Source organism: Aulonocara stuartgranti (assembly GCF_965226115.1).
Source record: "Aulonocara stuartgranti genome assembly, chromosome: 11".
NCBI classification, from domain to species: Eukaryota; Metazoa; Chordata; class Actinopteri; order Cichliformes; family Cichlidae; genus Aulonocara; species Aulonocara stuartgranti.
In genome coordinates this window covers 23,023,464-23,042,803 of record NC_138947.1, presented here as the reverse complement: position 1 = coordinate 23,042,803, position 19,340 = coordinate 23,023,464, and the positions used below count along the sequence as shown (strand labels likewise).

General features: G+C 42.9%; 2 protein-coding genes across 2 annotated transcripts in view; one reads left to right on the top strand and one right to left on the bottom strand.

Moving 5' to 3' along the window:
• LOC309716786 (F-actin-uncapping protein LRRC16A-like) overlaps positions 1-19,340 on the top strand; it is an 88,169-nt gene that overhangs the window by 64,465 nt on the left and 4,364 nt on the right. The window contains exons 26-37 of the mRNA XM_082550819.1: positions 553-684; positions 824-999; positions 1,081-1,168; positions 1,398-1,538; positions 14,192-14,258; positions 14,836-15,062; positions 15,214-15,323; positions 15,466-15,705; positions 15,832-16,042; positions 17,980-18,016; positions 18,147-18,410; positions 18,510-18,638. Of these exons, the coding sequence (XP_082406945.1) occupies positions 553-684; positions 824-999; positions 1,081-1,168; positions 1,398-1,538; positions 14,192-14,258; positions 14,836-15,062; positions 15,214-15,323; positions 15,466-15,705; positions 15,832-16,042; positions 17,980-18,016; positions 18,147-18,410; positions 18,510-18,638 (1,822 nt within the window). The remainder of the gene's footprint in view (positions 1-552; positions 685-823; positions 1,000-1,080; positions 1,169-1,397; positions 1,539-14,191; positions 14,259-14,835; positions 15,063-15,213; positions 15,324-15,465; positions 15,706-15,831; positions 16,043-17,979; positions 18,017-18,146; positions 18,411-18,509; positions 18,639-19,340) is intronic.
• On the bottom strand, positions 4,187-12,328 carry LOC309717966 (uncharacterized protein; the record flags this gene model as incomplete). The annotated part of the gene is made up of 3 exons (XM_082552907.1): positions 11,786-12,328; positions 4,276-11,378; positions 4,187-4,234 (listed from the first exon to the last, which is right to left on the bottom strand). Exons 2-3 carry the CDS (start codon positions 9,862-9,864, stop codon positions 4,187-4,189), a joined length of 5,637 nt encoding a protein of 1,878 aa, XP_082409033.1. The 5' UTR covers positions 9,865-11,378; positions 11,786-12,328.

Sequence of the window (19,340 nt, the reverse complement as noted above, 5' to 3'; positions counted from 1 at the left end):
ATCTGCACATTGTACTGACTTTCATTTTAATGTTTACACCAGGGTTCCTTGTCAGCACTTTATGCTCAGATGTTTGTAAGCTAAAAATAAACTATTGTGTATGTTCAAATATACTGTTGTGATTGAAGAAGTTAAATAAAAATGTCAGTCATCAATTCATGCATCACCTCATGTCATCATAACAGAGGTCTGTCTTCCAGGAAAGAACAGTTTAAAATTAATGTAATATAGTATTGGCCATACTATATGATGTATTGCTTGTCTTTGTTTAATAATACAGAAGACAAAGACCTTAAAAAATAATCGCATATCGCATCGCAATCGCAATATTGGGGCAAAAAATCGCAATTAGATTATTTTCCATAATCGTTCAGCCCTATTCCATTTGAATTTAGACTTTTATAATGAATTTAGTAATACAGTGTGGATAGTTTATATTGTTCCAGTGATATCGAGATGTTTCTTTTTCAAAATTTAGAGCAAAAATTCAATCAGCCATATTGAAAGCCCATGTTTATCCTGTCCTTGTGTGCCTTCCTGTCATGTTTTTAGCTGCTTCCCAACCTCTACCACCTCGGATCAGCTTCCAGAGAGGAGGTGAACAGTACTTCAGTAGGTCCAATTCAGGAGAAACTGGAGTCTATGGCCGGGGAGGTGACTGCTGTCATGGACCAACAGCTGCAGGTTGGGCCTTAACGGTCATAGATTAGTAAAGTCTGTGAAATTGCATTTTAAATGTAGGCTCATGAGATCAGTATGACAGCTGTCATCTAGTAATTTAATCAGATCCATCATTACATTTTCCTCCCTGCTGTCTCTTTAGACGCTATTGGAGACCATGATGGATGCAGCAGAGTCTCTGTGTCCTCATGTGATGAAGAAGAGTAATCTTCGAGTAGAGCTGATGAAGGCCAGCTCAGCTAGGATGGTTGTACCTAAAAGCTTTGTTAGCAAAACCCTCCTGGAGCAGTCTGGGGTAGATATCATCAACAAGATCAGGTGTGTTTGGAGGCTTCATAGTTTAAGCATTTAAGTCTGTTGTGACCTTACAGCTCCCCTCACCTTCTCTCTCTGTGGCAGTGAGGTGAAGCTGAGTCTAGCGTCCTTTCTGTCCGATCGCATCGTCGATGAGATTTTGGAGGCTCTTTCCACGTCACAGCACGTGCTGGTAAGATTAGAATCGACTGTTTTGTATTCATTAATTAACAATGGCTAGAGGGGGAAAAGTAAATGTTGATTTAAAATTATTTAGTATTTTCTCCCCTATTGATCTTGTCTCATCCTGACTCTTCACCCCTTCTGTTTGCTTGCCTTTCAACAACTTTCCTTCTTCTCTTTACATCTTTTGTCTCTCTTGCGCGCTATCTCATTGTTTTTCTTGTCACCGGTCGTCTCAGGCGGATCATCTGGTACGCCGAGGTCGCCCCTTGGTGCAGCAGGAGTCGGTGGACCTGGATGTGCCGGAGGAAAAGATTCCAAAAAGGGCATCGGCCGAGATACTGGAGGCTGAGAGGCTTGAGGATTTGGAAACATGTATGGTAGGTTATGGTGGGCAACAGGTGAGGGTGTGAGTGTTTAATTAGAATTAACGGCTGACCTACCTAAGCAAAGGGAGGCAGTGGTTCTTGCTCACAGTTAGCTGTAGCTCACAAATACACCTGCCTTAAATTTAACCTCTACCTAAAAAATTAGTTCTCGTCATCTTTACATTGACCATCATTAATTCTAGCACAGACTGAAAAACTTTTGCCAAAATGCTAACAGCACTCTTGGCTGTTATTGGCTCATTTTTAATGCAGGTGAGTAAATAGTGTAGAAAGGCTACAAAACTAGGCTGGAGTTTGATTTGATTTTGATTTGATTTTATTGATTAGCATTCAAATTCAAATCTCAGTGAAAACAGTGAGAAAAAAAAACAGTGAAAACAGAACAAAAATCTACCATAAAGAAAGAAAGCATGAGACAAGGCTAATCAAAAGGTATTGGCTGAAGCATTTGCTTATTACGCCAACCCTTTTCACAAAATATCTTTTTGTATGCAGCTCCTGTACACAGGGCTTGAAGAAAATAATAAAACAAAGCAAAAACCAAACCAAACAAACAAACAAACAAACAAAGAAAAAAAAAACTTTCCACCTTAGATAAGTAACTACATCAAAGCAAAAGAATCAAGAGGTTGGTTTTTTTTTCTCCTTTTTGCACTTTTCATTCTTGATTTATATATTTTTCTAATACTCTATTTTTAAACATGTTTTTAAACAAGGAAAATGAACTACACCTTTTTAAATCACTGTCATAACTATTCCACAGTTTAACTCCTCTAACAGAAACACATCTCTGCTTTATATTTGTCCTTATCTTGTTTTTTTTAAAGAAATCTGTTCCCCTTAAGTCATATTGACTCTCTCTGACTTTGAACAGCTTCTGAGTACTGGGGCAAAGCAAGTTATTTTGTGCTTTATACATTATCTGTGCCATTTTATATTCAACTAAATCATAAAATATCAGGGTATTCAGATTAATAAACAAAATGTTAGTTGGTTCTATATAGTTTGATTGGTTTTATATGCATTACCCCATATCTCCAGACAATAAGTCATATATAGAAGCAACAGAGTACAATAAAGTGTGTATAATGATTTTTTGTTCAGGACATGCTTTGTTTTATAGAGAATAGCAATGGTTTTTGACATTTTTGTTTTCACGTGGTTTATATGAGACTTCCATCTCAGCTTATCATCAATTATCACTCCAAGAAATTTATTTTCGTACACTCTTTCAATTTCAATTCCATTAACCCTTATTTTAGACACATTTTTCACTTGTCTAATGCCAAAAATAATCAATTTTGTTTTCTTTATATTTAATGATAACTTATTTACATCAAACCAGTTTTTAAATATATTTAACTCCTTTTCCGCTGTAGTCAGAAGCTGTTCTAAGTTTTTACCTGAGCAGTACAGAGTGGTATCATCAGCAAACAATACACATTTTAACAGTTTGGAAACACTACATATGTCATTTATATATAATATAAATAATTTAGGGCCCAGCACAGAGCCCTGAGGAACACCACAAGTTACCTTCAACTGCTTAGATTTTACATTATTGAATTCGACATATTGATATCGTTCATCCAGGTAACTTTTCATCCACTTGTATGCTATCCCTCTTATGCCATATCTCTCTAGTTTATTCATTAATATAGAATGATCAATTGTATTGTAATGTATGTTTGCACTGATTGCCGATCACGCTTCAACTGAATCGTCCTCGGTCAGAAGGAATGGTACTCCACAGTGATGTAGTTCAAATAACTTTACTAAGGAGGTGGCAGATGACATCAACAGGATGTACAGCGTTGGTAGGGAGGCATTATAGGATTCACATGCAGGTAAAGGGGGTGTGAGTGTGTCTATGGGTGTGTGTGGTCATCTGTAAACAGAAAAACAAACATTTGTATTAACCACTATGGATAGCAGTGTACCCCTTCTACAGTACTGTGGGTTTCCAGCGTAATGTTATACAATCTGCCATAACCTCATGGCCACTAGATGGCACCCTAAGACCATAAATGAATTTCTGGCTCGTATATACATTGGCAACCCAGACCTCTGCAGATTACAACGATTCAGAGAATAAACCTAGTAAATAGTTACATCCGCCTACAACCACAATGCTTGACAGTAAGTCGTATATGAAATGAAACATGGGCTGAACACAAGGCTGCCTGTAGTAGGCCAAAAAAACGCATCTTAGCGATAGCAACGGGACTAGCTTCTTACATAGCAAATTACACAGATAAAGTCAAACAAGCATCACTCTCATCTTACAATACTCACATGGTAAGCACGCACACAGTATTAACTCACACAGGAATGCAAGTAAATACGTTATCCTCCGACACACCTCTCATCTGTGCAGAACTGCGCTGAACACGTTCCCAACCGGAAGTACAGATACCGAGGTGCATCATGGGTAACGTAGTATAAACAGTTACAATGAACAAGCGGACTTTTAACAGCCGCCCCTGTATTTGTAGGCAAATACACTCCCGCTAGAGTCCTTCTATTTTGAAACAGTGTCATGTGAGTCCTCAGGAACTTCGGGAAGTTCTACCAGCTTAGTTACCGGGCGAACATAGGTACTGTCTTTAACTTTGACCTCGGCGGCTCGAACAACGCCATCAATCCCTGGGAAAACTTTGACAATGGTACCCACAGGCCAAAGGCCTCTAGGCAAGTTATAGTCCACAATCATAACAGCTTGTCCCACAGCCATGTTGTCAGTGGACTTCCTCCATTTCTGTCGGAGTTGCAGTCCTGGGAGGTAGTTCTGTATGAACCGCTTCCAGAAGTGGTCGCTGATGACCTGACTGTGCCTCCATCTTCTGTTCGAAAGAGTGCCTGAGGGGCCGTAAACTGCCTGGGGTAGTGCCGAATCATGCCACCCCATCAAAAGAAGATTTGGTGTGATGGGATCTGGGTCAGCTATGTCAGCCGATGCATAGCCGAGCGGCTTTGAGTTCAAAATGCCCTCAACCTCTATGAGAGCAGTGAGTAGGACTTCTTCCGCCACAACTTGGTCCTTCAGGACTACTTGCAGAGCTGACTTCACTGCTCTGATTTCCCTTTCCCATGCTCCTCCGAAATGAGGAGAGTGTGGGGGATTGAAGCAGAAGTTGATAGTCTGCTTGGCCAGTTGCTGCTTGAGGTCCGGCTCCATGTTTTCAAACGCCGTTTGGAGTTCTCTGTGCCCACCTCTGAAATTGGTCCCTCGATCAGACCACATCTCGTATGGCTTTCCTCGGCGTGCAATAAATCTGCGTAATGACATAAGGAAGGAATCGGTGTCAAGACTAGGGAGGAGATCAAGGTGCACGCATCTGGTTGTAAGACACTTGTAGATAATTCCCCAGCGTTTCTCTCTTCTACGACCTATCTTTATCGTGTATGGCCCAAAACAGTCTACGCCCGTTGACCAGAACGGCGGCTTATAGAGTCTCAGCCGTGATGAAGGTAAGTCAGCCATTTTGGGTGTAGAAGGCGAGGCGCGCCATCTCCTACAGTCCACACACTGGTGCTGATGCTTCTTAATGGCTTGACGTCCTCTGAGAATCCAATAGGTGCGCCGTATTTCCGCAAACAGCCTCTCTGCACCTGGATGAAGGAGCTGGTCATCATAAGTTTTTATGATGAGCTTGGTCAGGGGATGTTCAGCTGCTAATACGATGGGATGAATACTGTCTGGATCTAAGTCTGCAGCTCGACGGAGGCGGCCTCCGACTCTGAGGAGACCAGTAAGACTGTCATATTCAGGGGACAGCATGCTAAGACGGCTGTCTAAGCGGACTGGGTGCCCGATCTGGAGGGCTCGGGCCTCCTCTGGGAAGCTGTCAGTCTGAGCCGAGCGAAGCAGCATGGTCTTGGTTTCTAGTTGCTCCACTGCTGTAATAGGAGCGTCAGCCGCCCCGTGTTGGGTCTGGTATGTAGCAGCAATCAGCTCATCTAGCGTGGCATACTGTGTTGGATCCGGTAAGGTCGGGGATGCAGAAGCGTGCCCACAGAATGCAGTCTTCCTGAGCTCTGCCTCACTGCATGCCGGGAACTCTGTTGGAAACTTAGGCCAAGTGTCAGCAGTTTGTGACAGAAAGGGTGGACCATGTGACCAACGATTGCAGACAGTTAGGTCAGCGAGATGTTTCCCTCTGGTGATGTCATCAGCGGGATTGAGGTCAGAGGTCACATACCGCCACTGTTCAGGAGATGTCAGCTCCTGTATTTCACAGATTCTAGTCCCCACGAATACCTTATAGCGACAGGAACAAGACTGGATCCACTGCAGCACCGTTGTAGAGTCTGTCCACAGGTAGATCGATTGCAGGAGAATGGTGAGCTCTGTCTGGAGTAATTTGGCCAATTGGGCTCCTGTGAGTGCTGCGCAAAGCTCCAGCCGGGGCATTGACACCTGTTTGCGTGGGGCCACTCTGGAGCGAGCCATCAGGAATGATGTGGCGATGGGCAGTTGTTGCTCGATTACTCGGAGATAATCCACAGCCCCATACGCCTTTTCTGATGCGTCACAGAATATGTGAGCCTCGTATGTCACATTGCTGGAGTTGTGAGAAGGAGCGTAGCAGCGGGGAATGGTGACATGCTGAAGGTGTGACAGTTCGCCTTCCCACTCAAGCCAGGACTTAAGTAGATTCCCTTCGATGGGCTCATCCCATCCTCTCTCTGTGCTCCACAGGGCCTGTACAATCAGCTTGGCCCTTGTAGTGTAGGGACAAATATAACCTAGGGGGTCATACTGGGTAGCTAGTACCTTGTACACGTTGCGCAGCGTGACCGTGGAGTAGGTTATAGGGCGGTGCTTATATCCCAGGACATCTGTCGGGCAGTGCCAGCTGAGTCCTAATGTTGACTCTTGTGGGTCGAGACTTTTGAAGTTCAGCCAAAGCTCGCAGCTCTCTGATCTAGCTGAAGCGGGCAGGTGAGCAACTACTTCGGGCACGTTGCTCGCCCACTGACGTATCTCGAATCCTCCTTGAATGAGTAAATCTCTCATTCGGTCGATGAGCTGCTTTGCTTCTTCTGGGTTGGACAGGGACTGTAAACAGTTATCCACATAGAAGGCTGTGTGGACAGAGTCACAGATGTCCTTGTGGGTGTCTTTGTGCTCCCTTGCATGTCTCTGTAGGGCGAAAATAGCACAACAGGGGCTACATGTCGTTCCGAAAGGCAAAACTCTCCACTCATATACGTCTGGGGGCCGGTCAGTTTCACAATCCCTCCACAGAAACCGTAGCAGAGGACAATCCTCTGGGAGCAGCCGAATCTGGTGAAACATGGCTTTGATATCTCCACTCACAGCTACAGGGTGTTGGCGGAAGCGGAGTAATACCCCCAGCAGAGTGGGCCCCAAGGGAGGTCCTGGTAAGAGGTAGTGGTTCAGGACGGCCCCCTGAAACTCAAACGAACAGTTGAAGACCACCCTAGCCTTATTATTGTGATGTACCATGTGATGGGGTACATACCATGACTCGGAAGAGCTATGTGTCTCATCTGGGCTCAGCTTAACAACATAACCAGAATCTACTAACCTGTGGATCTCCTGGCTGTATGTGAGGGTCAGATCAGGATTCTTGGCCAGCTTACGTTCTGTGGATCTGAGGAGGCCTTTTACTGCTTCAGGAGAGACACACATCCGTGGAAAGTCCCTTCTTCTCAGCAGCGGAGTGGCGTATCTCTCGACACCGTCTACTGGGACTCTGATGGTCTTTGTCTCCAACATAGCTACCGCCTCTCTGTCCTCCTTTGACCGTGTGACCTCCTTCTCTGTCCTGTAGGGGGGAGCATCTAGTTGCCACAAACGCTTCACATCTTGATGCAGGGCCTCTGCAGGAGAAAGGCACATGTTCAGGCACTGCAGGTCCCCCTCAGATGTAGGCATACTACTGGCCGGCCCCTGGATGGCCCATCCGAGCTTGGTGCAGATAGCTACTGGCCCTTTGGACGACCCCCGAAGGACGGGGCGGACAGGGGTGATGAGATGAGCGTTATCTGAGCCAATCAGCACCAAAGGTTGGATCTGGTTAAATCCCTCAATCTGGACTTTCTGTAAGTGAAGATACTTCTTCTTTAGCTGTTCAGCTGGACATGACTGAGTAGCTAGGCTCAGTTGTTGGGCTGTGAAGGCATGTGTTACTTTGTACCTCACTTTGGGCTTAGCCCTTGGTGACACCTGAAATGAGACAAAGCCTCCCTTCATCTGGATTACATCTCGACGGATAGTTCTCAGTGAGAGTGTTGCTTCCTCCTGTTCCAAACCTAGAGATTTAACTGCCGCTGGAAGCACAACAGTCTTCTCTGAGCCGTCATCGAGCACAGCAAATGTATCCAGTGATTTGCCCCCATGATGTAGTTGGATTGGTACTACCTTAAGCATAACACGACCTGAGTGACTTGAATAGTCTAGGTAGACCATACTAGTACTCACAGTTAGTATGTTAGGGTCCCGCTTCTTGGCCTCAACCAGGTCATGGAGCACCGACAAATGCTGGTCACCACAGGTGCTGCACGGCTTCTTCAGAGTACACTGCTCTGGAGAATGTTTACGGCCACAGCGCCAGCATTTGGCCTTCTCGGTAATCCAGGTAGCCATAGCTTTGAGGTCTAGCCTTTTGAATCCATCACAGCCATTCAGATAATGCTCTGTCCCTTCGCAGTATGGACAATAAGGTTTGAACTTCTGTTTCTTCTTAGGTTGGACTGTCGGATCTGGAGCTGTAGATTCTCCCTCCTGTTTTAGCTTGGCTTGGGCTGGATTTGGGCCGTAGTAGATGGAAGCAGATCTGTTGTGTGGCTTGAGCCCTGCTGAGGCTTTGAGTAGGTTCTTCTCTGGACGTGGCTTGTCCGGGGGCATTTGAGAGGCTTGTCTGGATAGCTGAAGGACTTGGGATTTCCGTTCGAGCCATTCTGAGAAGTCGTACATATTGTATGTTCGGCTGCTGCCACTGCGGATGATCCCCCGGGTGATACAGTACTCGATGAAGTTGTCCCTGTAGTTCAGAGGGAGCTTGGTAAGCAGTCTATCCACATGTGAACCACAATGAAGCTCACTGGCTGCTACTTCATCCATGGTACTGAGAAGCCCAACCAGGCTGGACACCGACAGGGAGAGGTCTTCAATAGCTTGAGAGTCTCCGGCTCTAATAGGGGGGCAGTTTAATATAGTGCTAAGCTCACTTTGGACTAACTGCCTTGGCTGTCCATACCTCTGCTCTAGCGCCCTCATTGCACTAGTGTAGGGAGTGCGGTCGTGAATGTAGCGCTTGGCTACCTGTAGGGCGCTGGGATGCTCTAGATGATCTAGTAGGACCTGATACTTGTAATCTTCTCCCAGATGAGAATATGGCCCTAAGGTGCTGTCCAGCCCTTTCTTTAATAAGGCGAAGTCACTCTCTCTACCCGACCGGAAGATCACCAGCTTAGGCTTTGGAATGCCATATGAAGATGCCACCATCATCTCCATCAGGTTTGGTAGAGGCGTTCCTGCTGGGTAAATTGTGGCAACCTGTGGATTATGGTGTTCAGCAGAGGAAGATGATGAATAGTTACATCCTGAGGGATAAGGAACATAGTATTTGCCAGCTGGATCGGGCAAAGCTTCAGGATGCAGTATGGTGGGCACAGGGGGATGAGCTTCTGCCCACTGTGATGGCTGGGGCACAGGTGCTGGTGGACCTGAAGGTTGCTGCAAGTACACAGGATTAGCTGGATGTCTGACTTGGAAGACAGGAGCAGCGGGATGTGACATCTGCTGCAGACTCGCTGGGTCCACAGCCTGTGATAGCTGGTGCATTGAAAGATGAGCATGTTGTAGTGGCTGATCAGCTGGGGATGCAGAATGTAATAGCTGCACCTGGCCTGGCCTGTTTATCAGGGGCTGATGTTCCGATCGCTGATATGAGAAGGGTTCAGCAGTGCATCGTCCAGGTCTCCTGAGTGGCGTCGATGCGGCTACATAAGTGGCAGGGTGCAGCACTGGCTGAATGTGAAGGCTCGCTTTACGGGGAGGTGATGGAGCAGATGTTTCCGCTTGCGTTGGCATGTTTGCAGGTGTTGTGGTGCCCTGCTCTGAGGGACTTACTAGCACAGTTAGTGGCTCTGTGGTATCATGTAACACCTCATTGCTAGGTTGTAGTGGTGCAACTTCTGTTATGGAGGAAATACGTTGGGGTTGTTCTAACGCTCCTGTTTCTGGGGGAAGAGGACTGCCAGGTTTAGAAGCTTGCTCCAAACGCTCCACCCGCTTTAGTAATGTCCCACGAGTTTCCTCCATAGACACTTGCAGTTGAGTCATGTGTTGGAGGTAGGGCTGGGCGATATGACCCAAAATTCATATCTCGATATTTTTTAGCTGGATGGCGATATAAGATATATATCTCGATATATATTTTTAAAGCCATAAAGTAAGAACAAAAAGAGAGTTCTTAGTCAAAGCTGTGTCCCAGATGTCACACAGGCACTTTTATTAACATAGAACAGATGTACATAAAATTTACTCAAAAATAAATTATGAGCATTTATTAAATAATAATGCTCCATAAATAAAAGAAAACAATGTTGTTTTTGTGCTAAACAAAAAGCTCACAATTGTGCAGTCAAAATGTAAACCAAAAGACGCTGAGCACAATAACAAAGACAGACAGATTTCACAGCTGCTCTGTTCCCAACTTCTACTGCGTGACTGACAGCCTGGAGTTTGAAATCCGCTTCGCAACCACGTCTCTTAACAGGTGCCATTTATGGTCCTTATACACAGTAGGGTAATATTACGTTGAAGCACAGTACGTATCACTCCGCGAGGCTCAGCCGTAATGCTCCGACAATCCATCAAGCGGTGCAGCTCCGTAGCTTACCAAAGTCGTACTAAAACATTTTTTCACAGATTGCTGAGCGCCGTGTTCCACATAAAATCTGTTCGCAGTCATCAAGCACAACCAGAATTCATACATAAGGCGCGCTGTCAACTTTTGAGAAAATGAAAGGATTTTAGTCCGTGCAGCACCTCTGGGCTGCATGGCGTTAGCGTGGTTAGCTCGTTAGCGTGGTTAGCTAGCTTACACGTTGACACCGTCCAGCCCCACGCACGGGGCGATGCGCAGTAACTTGTTAACGGAGATTTGCCGTGTCCATCTTGTCGCTTCCTGCAGGTGAAGCGATGGGGGAGGAGGGGAGGCCGAGTAACGTTGCTTAAAGACGAAAGTGGACAAAAGAGAGGCAAACTTGCGGCTCCACAAGTATAATTATAATGTAACATAGACTATATCGATATAAAGGATATTGTCACATCTTATATCTCGTATAAAAATATATCGATATTTTTTAAAAACTCGATATATCGTCCAGCTCTAGTTGGAGGACACTGCTCCAAACTGATTCCATCTTCTGCCATCTCTCATCCTCTTCATAGTCGGAGCTGCTTGAACTACTTGGAGCTCTAGATGGCTCGGGTGGCTCAGTTAGGTTGTGCTCATAGTCCACCAGATGTCCCGGAAGTTTCTTCTCCCGCGCTGGACGGGGGCTATTCGATGCACCTCTATCCCGAGGGTTTGCCATCTCATTAACTCAGCCAAGGCGAACTCCGGCTCGAAGGACCACTTGTAATGTATGTTTGCACTGATTGCCGATCACGCTTCAACTGAGTCGTCCTCGGTCAGAAGGAATGGTACTCCACAGTGATGTAGTTCAAATAACTTTACTAAGGAGGTGGCAGATGACATCAACAGGATGTACAGCGTTGGTAGGGAGGCGTTATAGGATTCACATGCAGGTAAAGGGGGTGTGAGTGTGTCTATGGGTGTGTGTGGTCATCTGTAAACAGAAAAACAAACATTTGTATTAACCACTATGGATAGCAGTGTACCCCTTCTACAGTACTGTGGGTTTCCAGCGTAATGTTATACAATCTGCCATAACCTCATGGCCACTAGATGGCACCCTAAGACCATAAATGAATTTCTGGCTCGTATATACATTGGCAACCCAGACCTCTGCAGATTACAACGATTCAGAGAATAAACATAGTAAATAGTTACATCCGCCTACAACCACAATACTTGACAGTAAGTCGTATATGAAATGAAACATGGGCTGAACACAAGGCTGCCTGTAGTAGGCCAAAAAAACGCATCTTAGCGATAGCAACGGGACTAGCTTCTTACATAGCAAATTACACAGATAAAGTCAAACAAGCATCACTCTCATCTTACAATACTCACATGGTAAGCACGCACACAGTATTAACTCACACAGGAATGCAAGTAAATACGTTATCCTCCGACACACCTCTCATCTGTGCAGAACTGCGCTGAACACGTTCCCAACCGGAAGTACAGATACCGAGGTGCATCATGGGTAACGTAGTATAAACAGTTACAATGAACAAGCGGACTTTTAACATGTATCAAACGCCTTTTTAAAGTCTATAAATACACCAACAGTATATTCCTTATTATCTATTGCATTAGATATCCCTTCAACAAGTTCCATCACTGCCATTGAAGTGGACCTTTTCACTCTAAAGCCATATTGGTTATCGCTTAGGAGATTATGCTTCTCCATATATTTATCAAGTCTATTAACAAAAAACTTTTCTAAAATTTTTGAGAACTGTGGGAGTAGTGATATTGGCCTGTAATTGGTAAACTGACATCTCTCTCCGTTTTTATGGATTGGAATAACTTTTGCTATTTTCATTTGTGAGGGAAACACACCAGTTTGAAAGGACAGATTACAAATGTATGCGAAAGGTTGCACTATATATTCTATGATACTTTTAACTAATATCATGTCAATACCAAAACAGTCAGTGGACTTTTTATTTTTAAATGTCTTCACAATGTTAATTATTTCTCTATGAGTTGCAGCACCAATAAACATGGAGGACACATTCTGAGTAATATGTTTATTTAGGTCGTTATTATTTCTTGACTCTGGAATTTCTTTTGCTAAATTAAAGCCAACATTTAAAAGAAATCATTAAATTCATTTGCAATGTCTTTAGTTTTATCAAGCACAATATCTTTATCTTTTTTTAAAAATTCTGGATAATTCTTATTTTTTGAGCCCTTTTTGATTAGACTGTTTAATATCCTCCATGTTTCTTGTGTGTTACTTCTACTTTGCTCCAATAATTTGTGGTAATACTTTTTCTTACTTGTTCTTATAATATTTACTAATCTATTTTTATATAACTTGTACTTTATTTCAGCATCTTTTGTCCTCTGTTTTATGAATCTCTTATATAGATTATTTTTCTTTTTACATGCATCTTCTATCCCCTTTGTGATCCATGGCTTATTTGATCTGTGATGCTTTCTAGTGCTTTTCATTAAAGGACAATGTTTAAGTTCACTACCAGCAGTGCAATATATATTATTTCTCCCAGCCAAACTGGAACAGAAGCAAGTGAAAACAGTCTTTTATAGGCCTCGAGTTAAGAGGTGAAATATTTAGCAGTGTCCGTTTTTTTTCTGTTGGCAAAACAAAGATGATAACTGTAATCATCTGGCAGAAAAGTGTTGGTGCAGTCTGCTGTGGGGAAAAGCAGCAAGTCCTCCTGTCCTCTGTCTTCCTCTGGTTCCATAGTTATCTCCACGTTTTTTTCTTCTTCTTCTTAAATCTTTCCCCTGCCTCCCTCTCCTTCCTCCTCTGCTTCCTTTCATTTTCCTCGCTTGTTCTTCGTTAGGCCTTACTCTGTGTTGTCTCCCTTTCTCTTCAATCTTTTCCTCTTTTCCTTCTTCTCTTTTCCTCCTTTGCTCCATGGAGATTCTGTGCTGCACCAGTGTAAGTAATAGTGGACTGCCTCGCTCGATTCTCGTTCCTGTCCACTTTTCTTTGCTCTCACTGTTCTTTTCCTTGTCCCTCACTCTCCCCTGTGCATGCCTGCTATACAGTCCTCACTGGGTTCTTTTACAATTTGGTGTATGAAGAGTGTTTCCTTAAAAAGAAGCAGTAGAGCTTCCCTCATCCTGCCACTGTGTTTAAGGACAAATAATAAAGATAACATTTCAAACCCCTTTAAAATTCTAGAGATTTGTCAGATTAACCAGTTGATACTTTGGTTTGTTAACTAACAGTATGAGCTCCAAGTCTGAAGAAAACTGGCCTACAATATTGTTATTTTCTTTAAAATATGTTCTAAGTTAAATATACATTTGGCTTCTGGAGATCCGATATCATCTTGTGGCACTGAGATACGAGTAAATAAAAGCAGCAGTCAAGACTTCGGAGAAGGGGTGGACAAAAAAATTTATTAAAGGGCCACATAAGACTCCGGGATTGTTGTGGAGGGCTGCAGCAATAAGCTGAACTCAGTTCTGCCCAATATTAATTTTTATCTCTTCATAAGCTTGACGGTTAAACACAGGAAGCTATAATATCTGTTATTGAGTTTCAACGTTAAGGAATTAGAAATATAAGATGTGGAAAACATGTTAACGGCTCGCTTGTGTCGCGTTGTGACAGATGTGCTGTTTGTTCTTTTGTTCACTCTTTTTGTACTTGCACACAGTTGTTGCTTACGTGGTTTTAAAATCTTCAGCACTCATCCACTCGTCACTTATAGAAAATAAAGTTTTCATTTTAGTTCACAGTTGCTACAAGTGTAACTTTTCCTCCTGCAGATGACTCCAAAATCCAAAAGGAAGAGCATCCACAGCAGGATGCTGCGACCAGTGTCTCGTGCCTTTGGTTAGTACTTCATATTTCTGAGTTTACATGTTATAACACCACGTTCTCCTAAATTGAGATTATCATGCTGTCTTGCTGCTTTAGGCTATACAAAGCAGAATAATTCTAGTTTTGTAGTTGGATTAATTTTTTTTTTACCTTTTGTGATTTTTATTTCTTGTTTAGTTTTTATTGGTTGGAAATCTTTAGTTTTACTTAAATTTGTGTTAGTTTTAGTGTTTAGTTTAGTTATAGAGGACACATGCCAGAGGCAAGATTTAGGAAAATATTTAGAAAAATAGACGCAAAGTTTCAAATATGTCCAATAAACCGTCATCAGCTAAGTCATGTTAACTTTCTTTGTTTTTTCCTTTTTTAAAAGACAATTTTCCAAGTTCCCAAAATCATTTCATGTTGTTAACGTGTCATAAAAATCTAGTTTTTATTTTTTTTATTATAGTTAAAATCTTTTTTTCATATCTAGTTTGAGTTTTTCAGTTTGTAGTTTTAACTGTAATAACGTTAATAAGAAGTTGACTTGATGGGGTTTTATTTTTTATTTCTCTGTATTTGATCCTATAAAATTACAAATCTACAGAGATGGAGTTTGACCTGGACAAAGCCCTAGAAGATGTCCCCATCCATGTGGAGGATACTTCAACTTCATCTCACACTCCATCCACTCCATCTATGGTGCTGCCCAAACTGGAGCCATGTCCCACAGGTGTGATGGTGGAGCTTCCATCTGAGGAAGAAAAAAAGCTCCAGCACTTCACCAAACTCCGACCTCGGAGGAACAAAAAGACACATTCCAGCAAAGTACCAGTGAGTGGTCAAGATGGGTTTCTCAAGTTTACTTCAAGGCATTAGTGAGCTTACATTTGTCTCAAAATAACATATAAGACCTCTTTAGATATAGTCCAGTGCAGCTGATCTGCTTTCTGTCAGATGGTCCAGAAAATCTTTTTTCTTTCAGCAAATCAGCAGCACTCCATCTCAAGATGGGGAACAGAACGGCCTCATGGGAAGGGTGGATGAGGGTGTAGATGAGTTCTTCTCTAAAAAAGTCACCAAGATGGATTCCAAGTAAGGACTGTACTCTTGTCTCTTTATGTTTTTATCCACTGAATACATAAGTTGAAATGGGCTTCATCTTGACATTTCTAATACTCCTCTCTTATTAAGTCTTTCTCTCATGTGTCCCTTTGTCCGTCGTGTCTTTTCTCAGGCGTTCCCTGAAGAGTTCAGAATCTCAAGATGGCGAGAAGAAAAAGAAAGGAGGATTTCTAAATCTCATCAAACGATCCTCTAAATCGGATAAATCAGACAAACTGGATAAGTCTGAGAAAATCCAGGCCACTTTAACATCCTCGGGTCCATCACCCTCTGCACAGCCATCCGTCATCCCAGAGGAGCCTTCCTCACCGAAGGTTGCAATTAAGAGCCCAGCACCTGAGCCGAAGTCGAGGTGAAGATGAAGACTAAAGCAGAATTATATATATATATATATATATATATATATTTTTTTTTTTTTTTTTATATTCCTCTGTAACCACTCCCAGCTTTTTTGACAACATTTCCGTCTCCACCACAGAGACGCCTCCAGTCGCTCACAGCCCACAGACTACAGCAGCAGCTCAGACCGCTCAGAGGAGCTGAGGACACCAGACTCCATGGACGAACCCTGGGAGGGTTCAGATGGCAGGGGGAGTCCTCAGGGAGGCAAGCGGTATCCTGGTGTGCAGATGATGGGCAGTGGGCTCCTAGCAGAGATGAAAGCCAAGCACGAAAGAAGAGCGTACAAGGTAAAGTGATGCCAATTAAACCAAAAAATAAAGAAACTACACAAAGTACATGAAAATGGGGCACAGCAATATGTATGATGGCTCTGTTTCAAAGATGAAGACAAAGACTTGAGGCAAATCCAAAAAGACTTAAACTCTGCAGTTCTGTCGCACATATACAAGCTTAATTTAGTGAGTAAAAAGTCTTTGAGTTAAGAATGTATTACAGAGCAGTCACACACATAAACATGCCGAACTAATCCTGCAAACATCCTGCCAGTGGAACCAAATAGCTACTGCTCTACTTATTTCTTTGATTGGTGATATAATGAAGCGGTTTAAAGTTGATTCATATGTTTGGGCTTTTAAATGGGTAGAGAAGCACACAGGGATTAAAATGCGTTAAAATATATTTACACATTCCAGGAATTAAAGTCATTGTCTATGCTAATTGTTTGTCTATAAATGTATGCACACACATTTTTTTTTTATTTTGTCTGTATTTGGATTTAAAAGGCCTTTGGTTCAGATGCCCTTCCTCCTCCTCCTCCCCCTTCACCTCCTTCTCACCCTCACCCCTGACACTCGTCACGACTCACTCCACCCTGGGTTCAAGCCCAGTCTCTGAAGTTGAGCTAAAGATATTGCCTTAATAAGCGACGCAATAAAAGAAGATGAATATTTTTTTTAAATGGGACTTTCCTGTCCTGTCACACTTCATTTAGTGGATTTCCTATTTGTCTCGCCTGGGCCATTTTCACAGCTTTTTTTTTCCTCCTTCCTCTTGGTATACCCTCATTTCTTGTCAAAACACAGCCTATTTTTTTTTCTTCTTTCATATTCGAGCAGTGATAATCTTTTTACTTGTTTTTGTTTTTGAATGTAAAGCAATTCGTCCTTGTGGCTAATTATTGCTCTGTAGTTGGGTGGGGCCCTTACATGGCATCAGTTTTGGTATTAGGGTTGTTCTTAGCTTGTGAAAATAATACTGCAGTTAATTTTTAATCAATATTGTGTTATTTAAGTTTATTTAAAACAAGTCTTATTTAGCAGATAAATGGAAAAATAAACTGTAAACTGTAGTTTTAATAAGTTCAGAGGATCCTGATCAGTCAATCAACGATATCCCAGTACACCCTTGCTGGTGGTGCTTTTTTAAAAAGAGCATATTTGGATTCAAAGCACTCTAGGTTATGAGCTTCCACTTGTCAAAGCTCCTTTATTCAACAGTCACTAAGTGTGACGTCCCCGCTGGGAGGATGTGTAAAATAAGAAGCATCGAAAATCAAAGGCATGCAAGGACCCTGATGACCTCAGGCTGCTCACAGCACCTGACAACATGTTGACATAAAAACACAAACAAGCCTCTCTGCCAGAGGGCAAGGTGAGAGTAGCAGGAATGGAAACAAGTGCAAAGTTGAATTGATGGAAACATGAAATCAAGCAAAATGACAAAATTAAGACGAAAAAGAAGGCCGATTTTATTTTTTTCTGTCATGACTCACAGCATGACATAAGTGCTGTGAATATTCTACCTACATAGATTTCCCAGCCATACAACTACTCGTCCCGCACGTCCGTCTGCTTTCTCCACTCTGACATATTTATTTCCCCTGGTGTGTATTAAAAATAGAAAAGGAAAAAAGAGAAAACGGAAAAAAATGTATTTTGATTCAAAGGGGGAAGAATTAGTGTGGCAACACCAGGGATTAAACTAAAAGTTTGCGCACCGAGAGGTTTGTGGTATTTGCATCATTCGGGGGTTTCTGGGTCTTGTACCTTGTATCAGTAGCACTAAAGCTTCTCCTGCTGTACGCCGCTTCTGGTTGGCTTCCTGGTGTGTGTATGGTTGAAACTGAAAAACTGCAATTGCATCTGTGCACTTGAGCCTGATCTAAAACTATTCAGCTGTTTTGTGTAGTGATCCAGTGTTTATTTGTTTTTTTCGTCTGCTCTAGTCTTCCAGCCCTGACAGACCTGACAGCAATACAACAGGTGAGCTTTTTTCTTCTTCATATACCTGAAATTTTAGAGGAGAAAGTTTAAGAATCTTTTTGATGTTTCCAGTACAATAAAACAATAAAAAAACAGATTTTTCTTTTTCATTGTTACACGTGTAAAACAGCCAAGCCTCAACCCACCACTCCAGAAAGCAGGTCTCCAGGTGGTTCTGTTAGTAAGCCCGACCCTGCTTCTCCAGAGAAGACCTCACCACGCGGTGAGACTAAGCCAGAGCCAGCTCCTCGTCTCAGAGCTACATCTTCCTCGAGTTCCCCAGGAGGACCAGTAAGTCCCAAACCACCGGTGCCACAGGGAGCAAAGCCTGCTCTGGCTGCTCGACCTACAATCCCGCAGAAGCCGAGGACCACGAATAGCAGCAGGAGCATAGGTACTGTCAAACTCTGTGCGATGTTTTATTTTGTTAGGTATGTATCCATACTTAATGCTTAAAGATTGTTTTCTCTTGCTTTGTTTTTTCTTCACATAGATGAGAGCTCAGATTCCACCAGCAGTGGCAGTGTGTCTCATAAAGCCACAGGTCTTCCTCCAACACTGAAGAGGGTGCTATCGGAAAAAGGCAAGGACGGAGTCTCCACCAACAAAACCACTCAGGAAGGTACGTTTCTCCTATTTTGTTCATGTTAACACATTAAAGAAAATAGATTTAGAGCCTCACTGAAAATGCAGTGAACTGTCAGTCATCCCCGTATAAATACATCAGCTGTTACTTTTTTGTCTCCTCGTGAAGTTGGACAGACTGGTGGATGTTTGATCTCGCTGTCAGGATCTGACACAGTGTTTGCTTCCCCTGCGGTCTCGTATTTGCTATCGTGCCGTGGAGGCCGCTGCTGTATTTTCTACAAAATGACAGATGTGACACTGACAGATTCGGGTCACAGCTCTCACAAGGCTCTCACTGCCTTTGATCTACTATCTATTATGTAACACTTACACATAATTATTAATGTGAGAGTTTGTATTTGAAACCCTGGTCCAGTGGCCAATCTTCAAGTGACCTTTGACAAAAGTTTTCATTTCAAACATGAATACTGGGTAGATCCCAACATTTAAAACGTAAAGCACTGCCTTTATATTCCTTATGATGATTGTAAATTCAACTTTATATGAAAAAAGTAAATGAAATGCAACATCACAGAAAGAAATAACTCGGAAAGGTTCCAGAGTTGCCTAAAGGAGGAGCTCAGTTTAGTAGCCACATAAAGAAGTCATTGATTTGAATCTAAATATGACACAAGAAGGAGCTGAAATGTAGTCCCTGTTGTTATCTGGTTGTTATCTGTTCCTGATGGAGGAATCC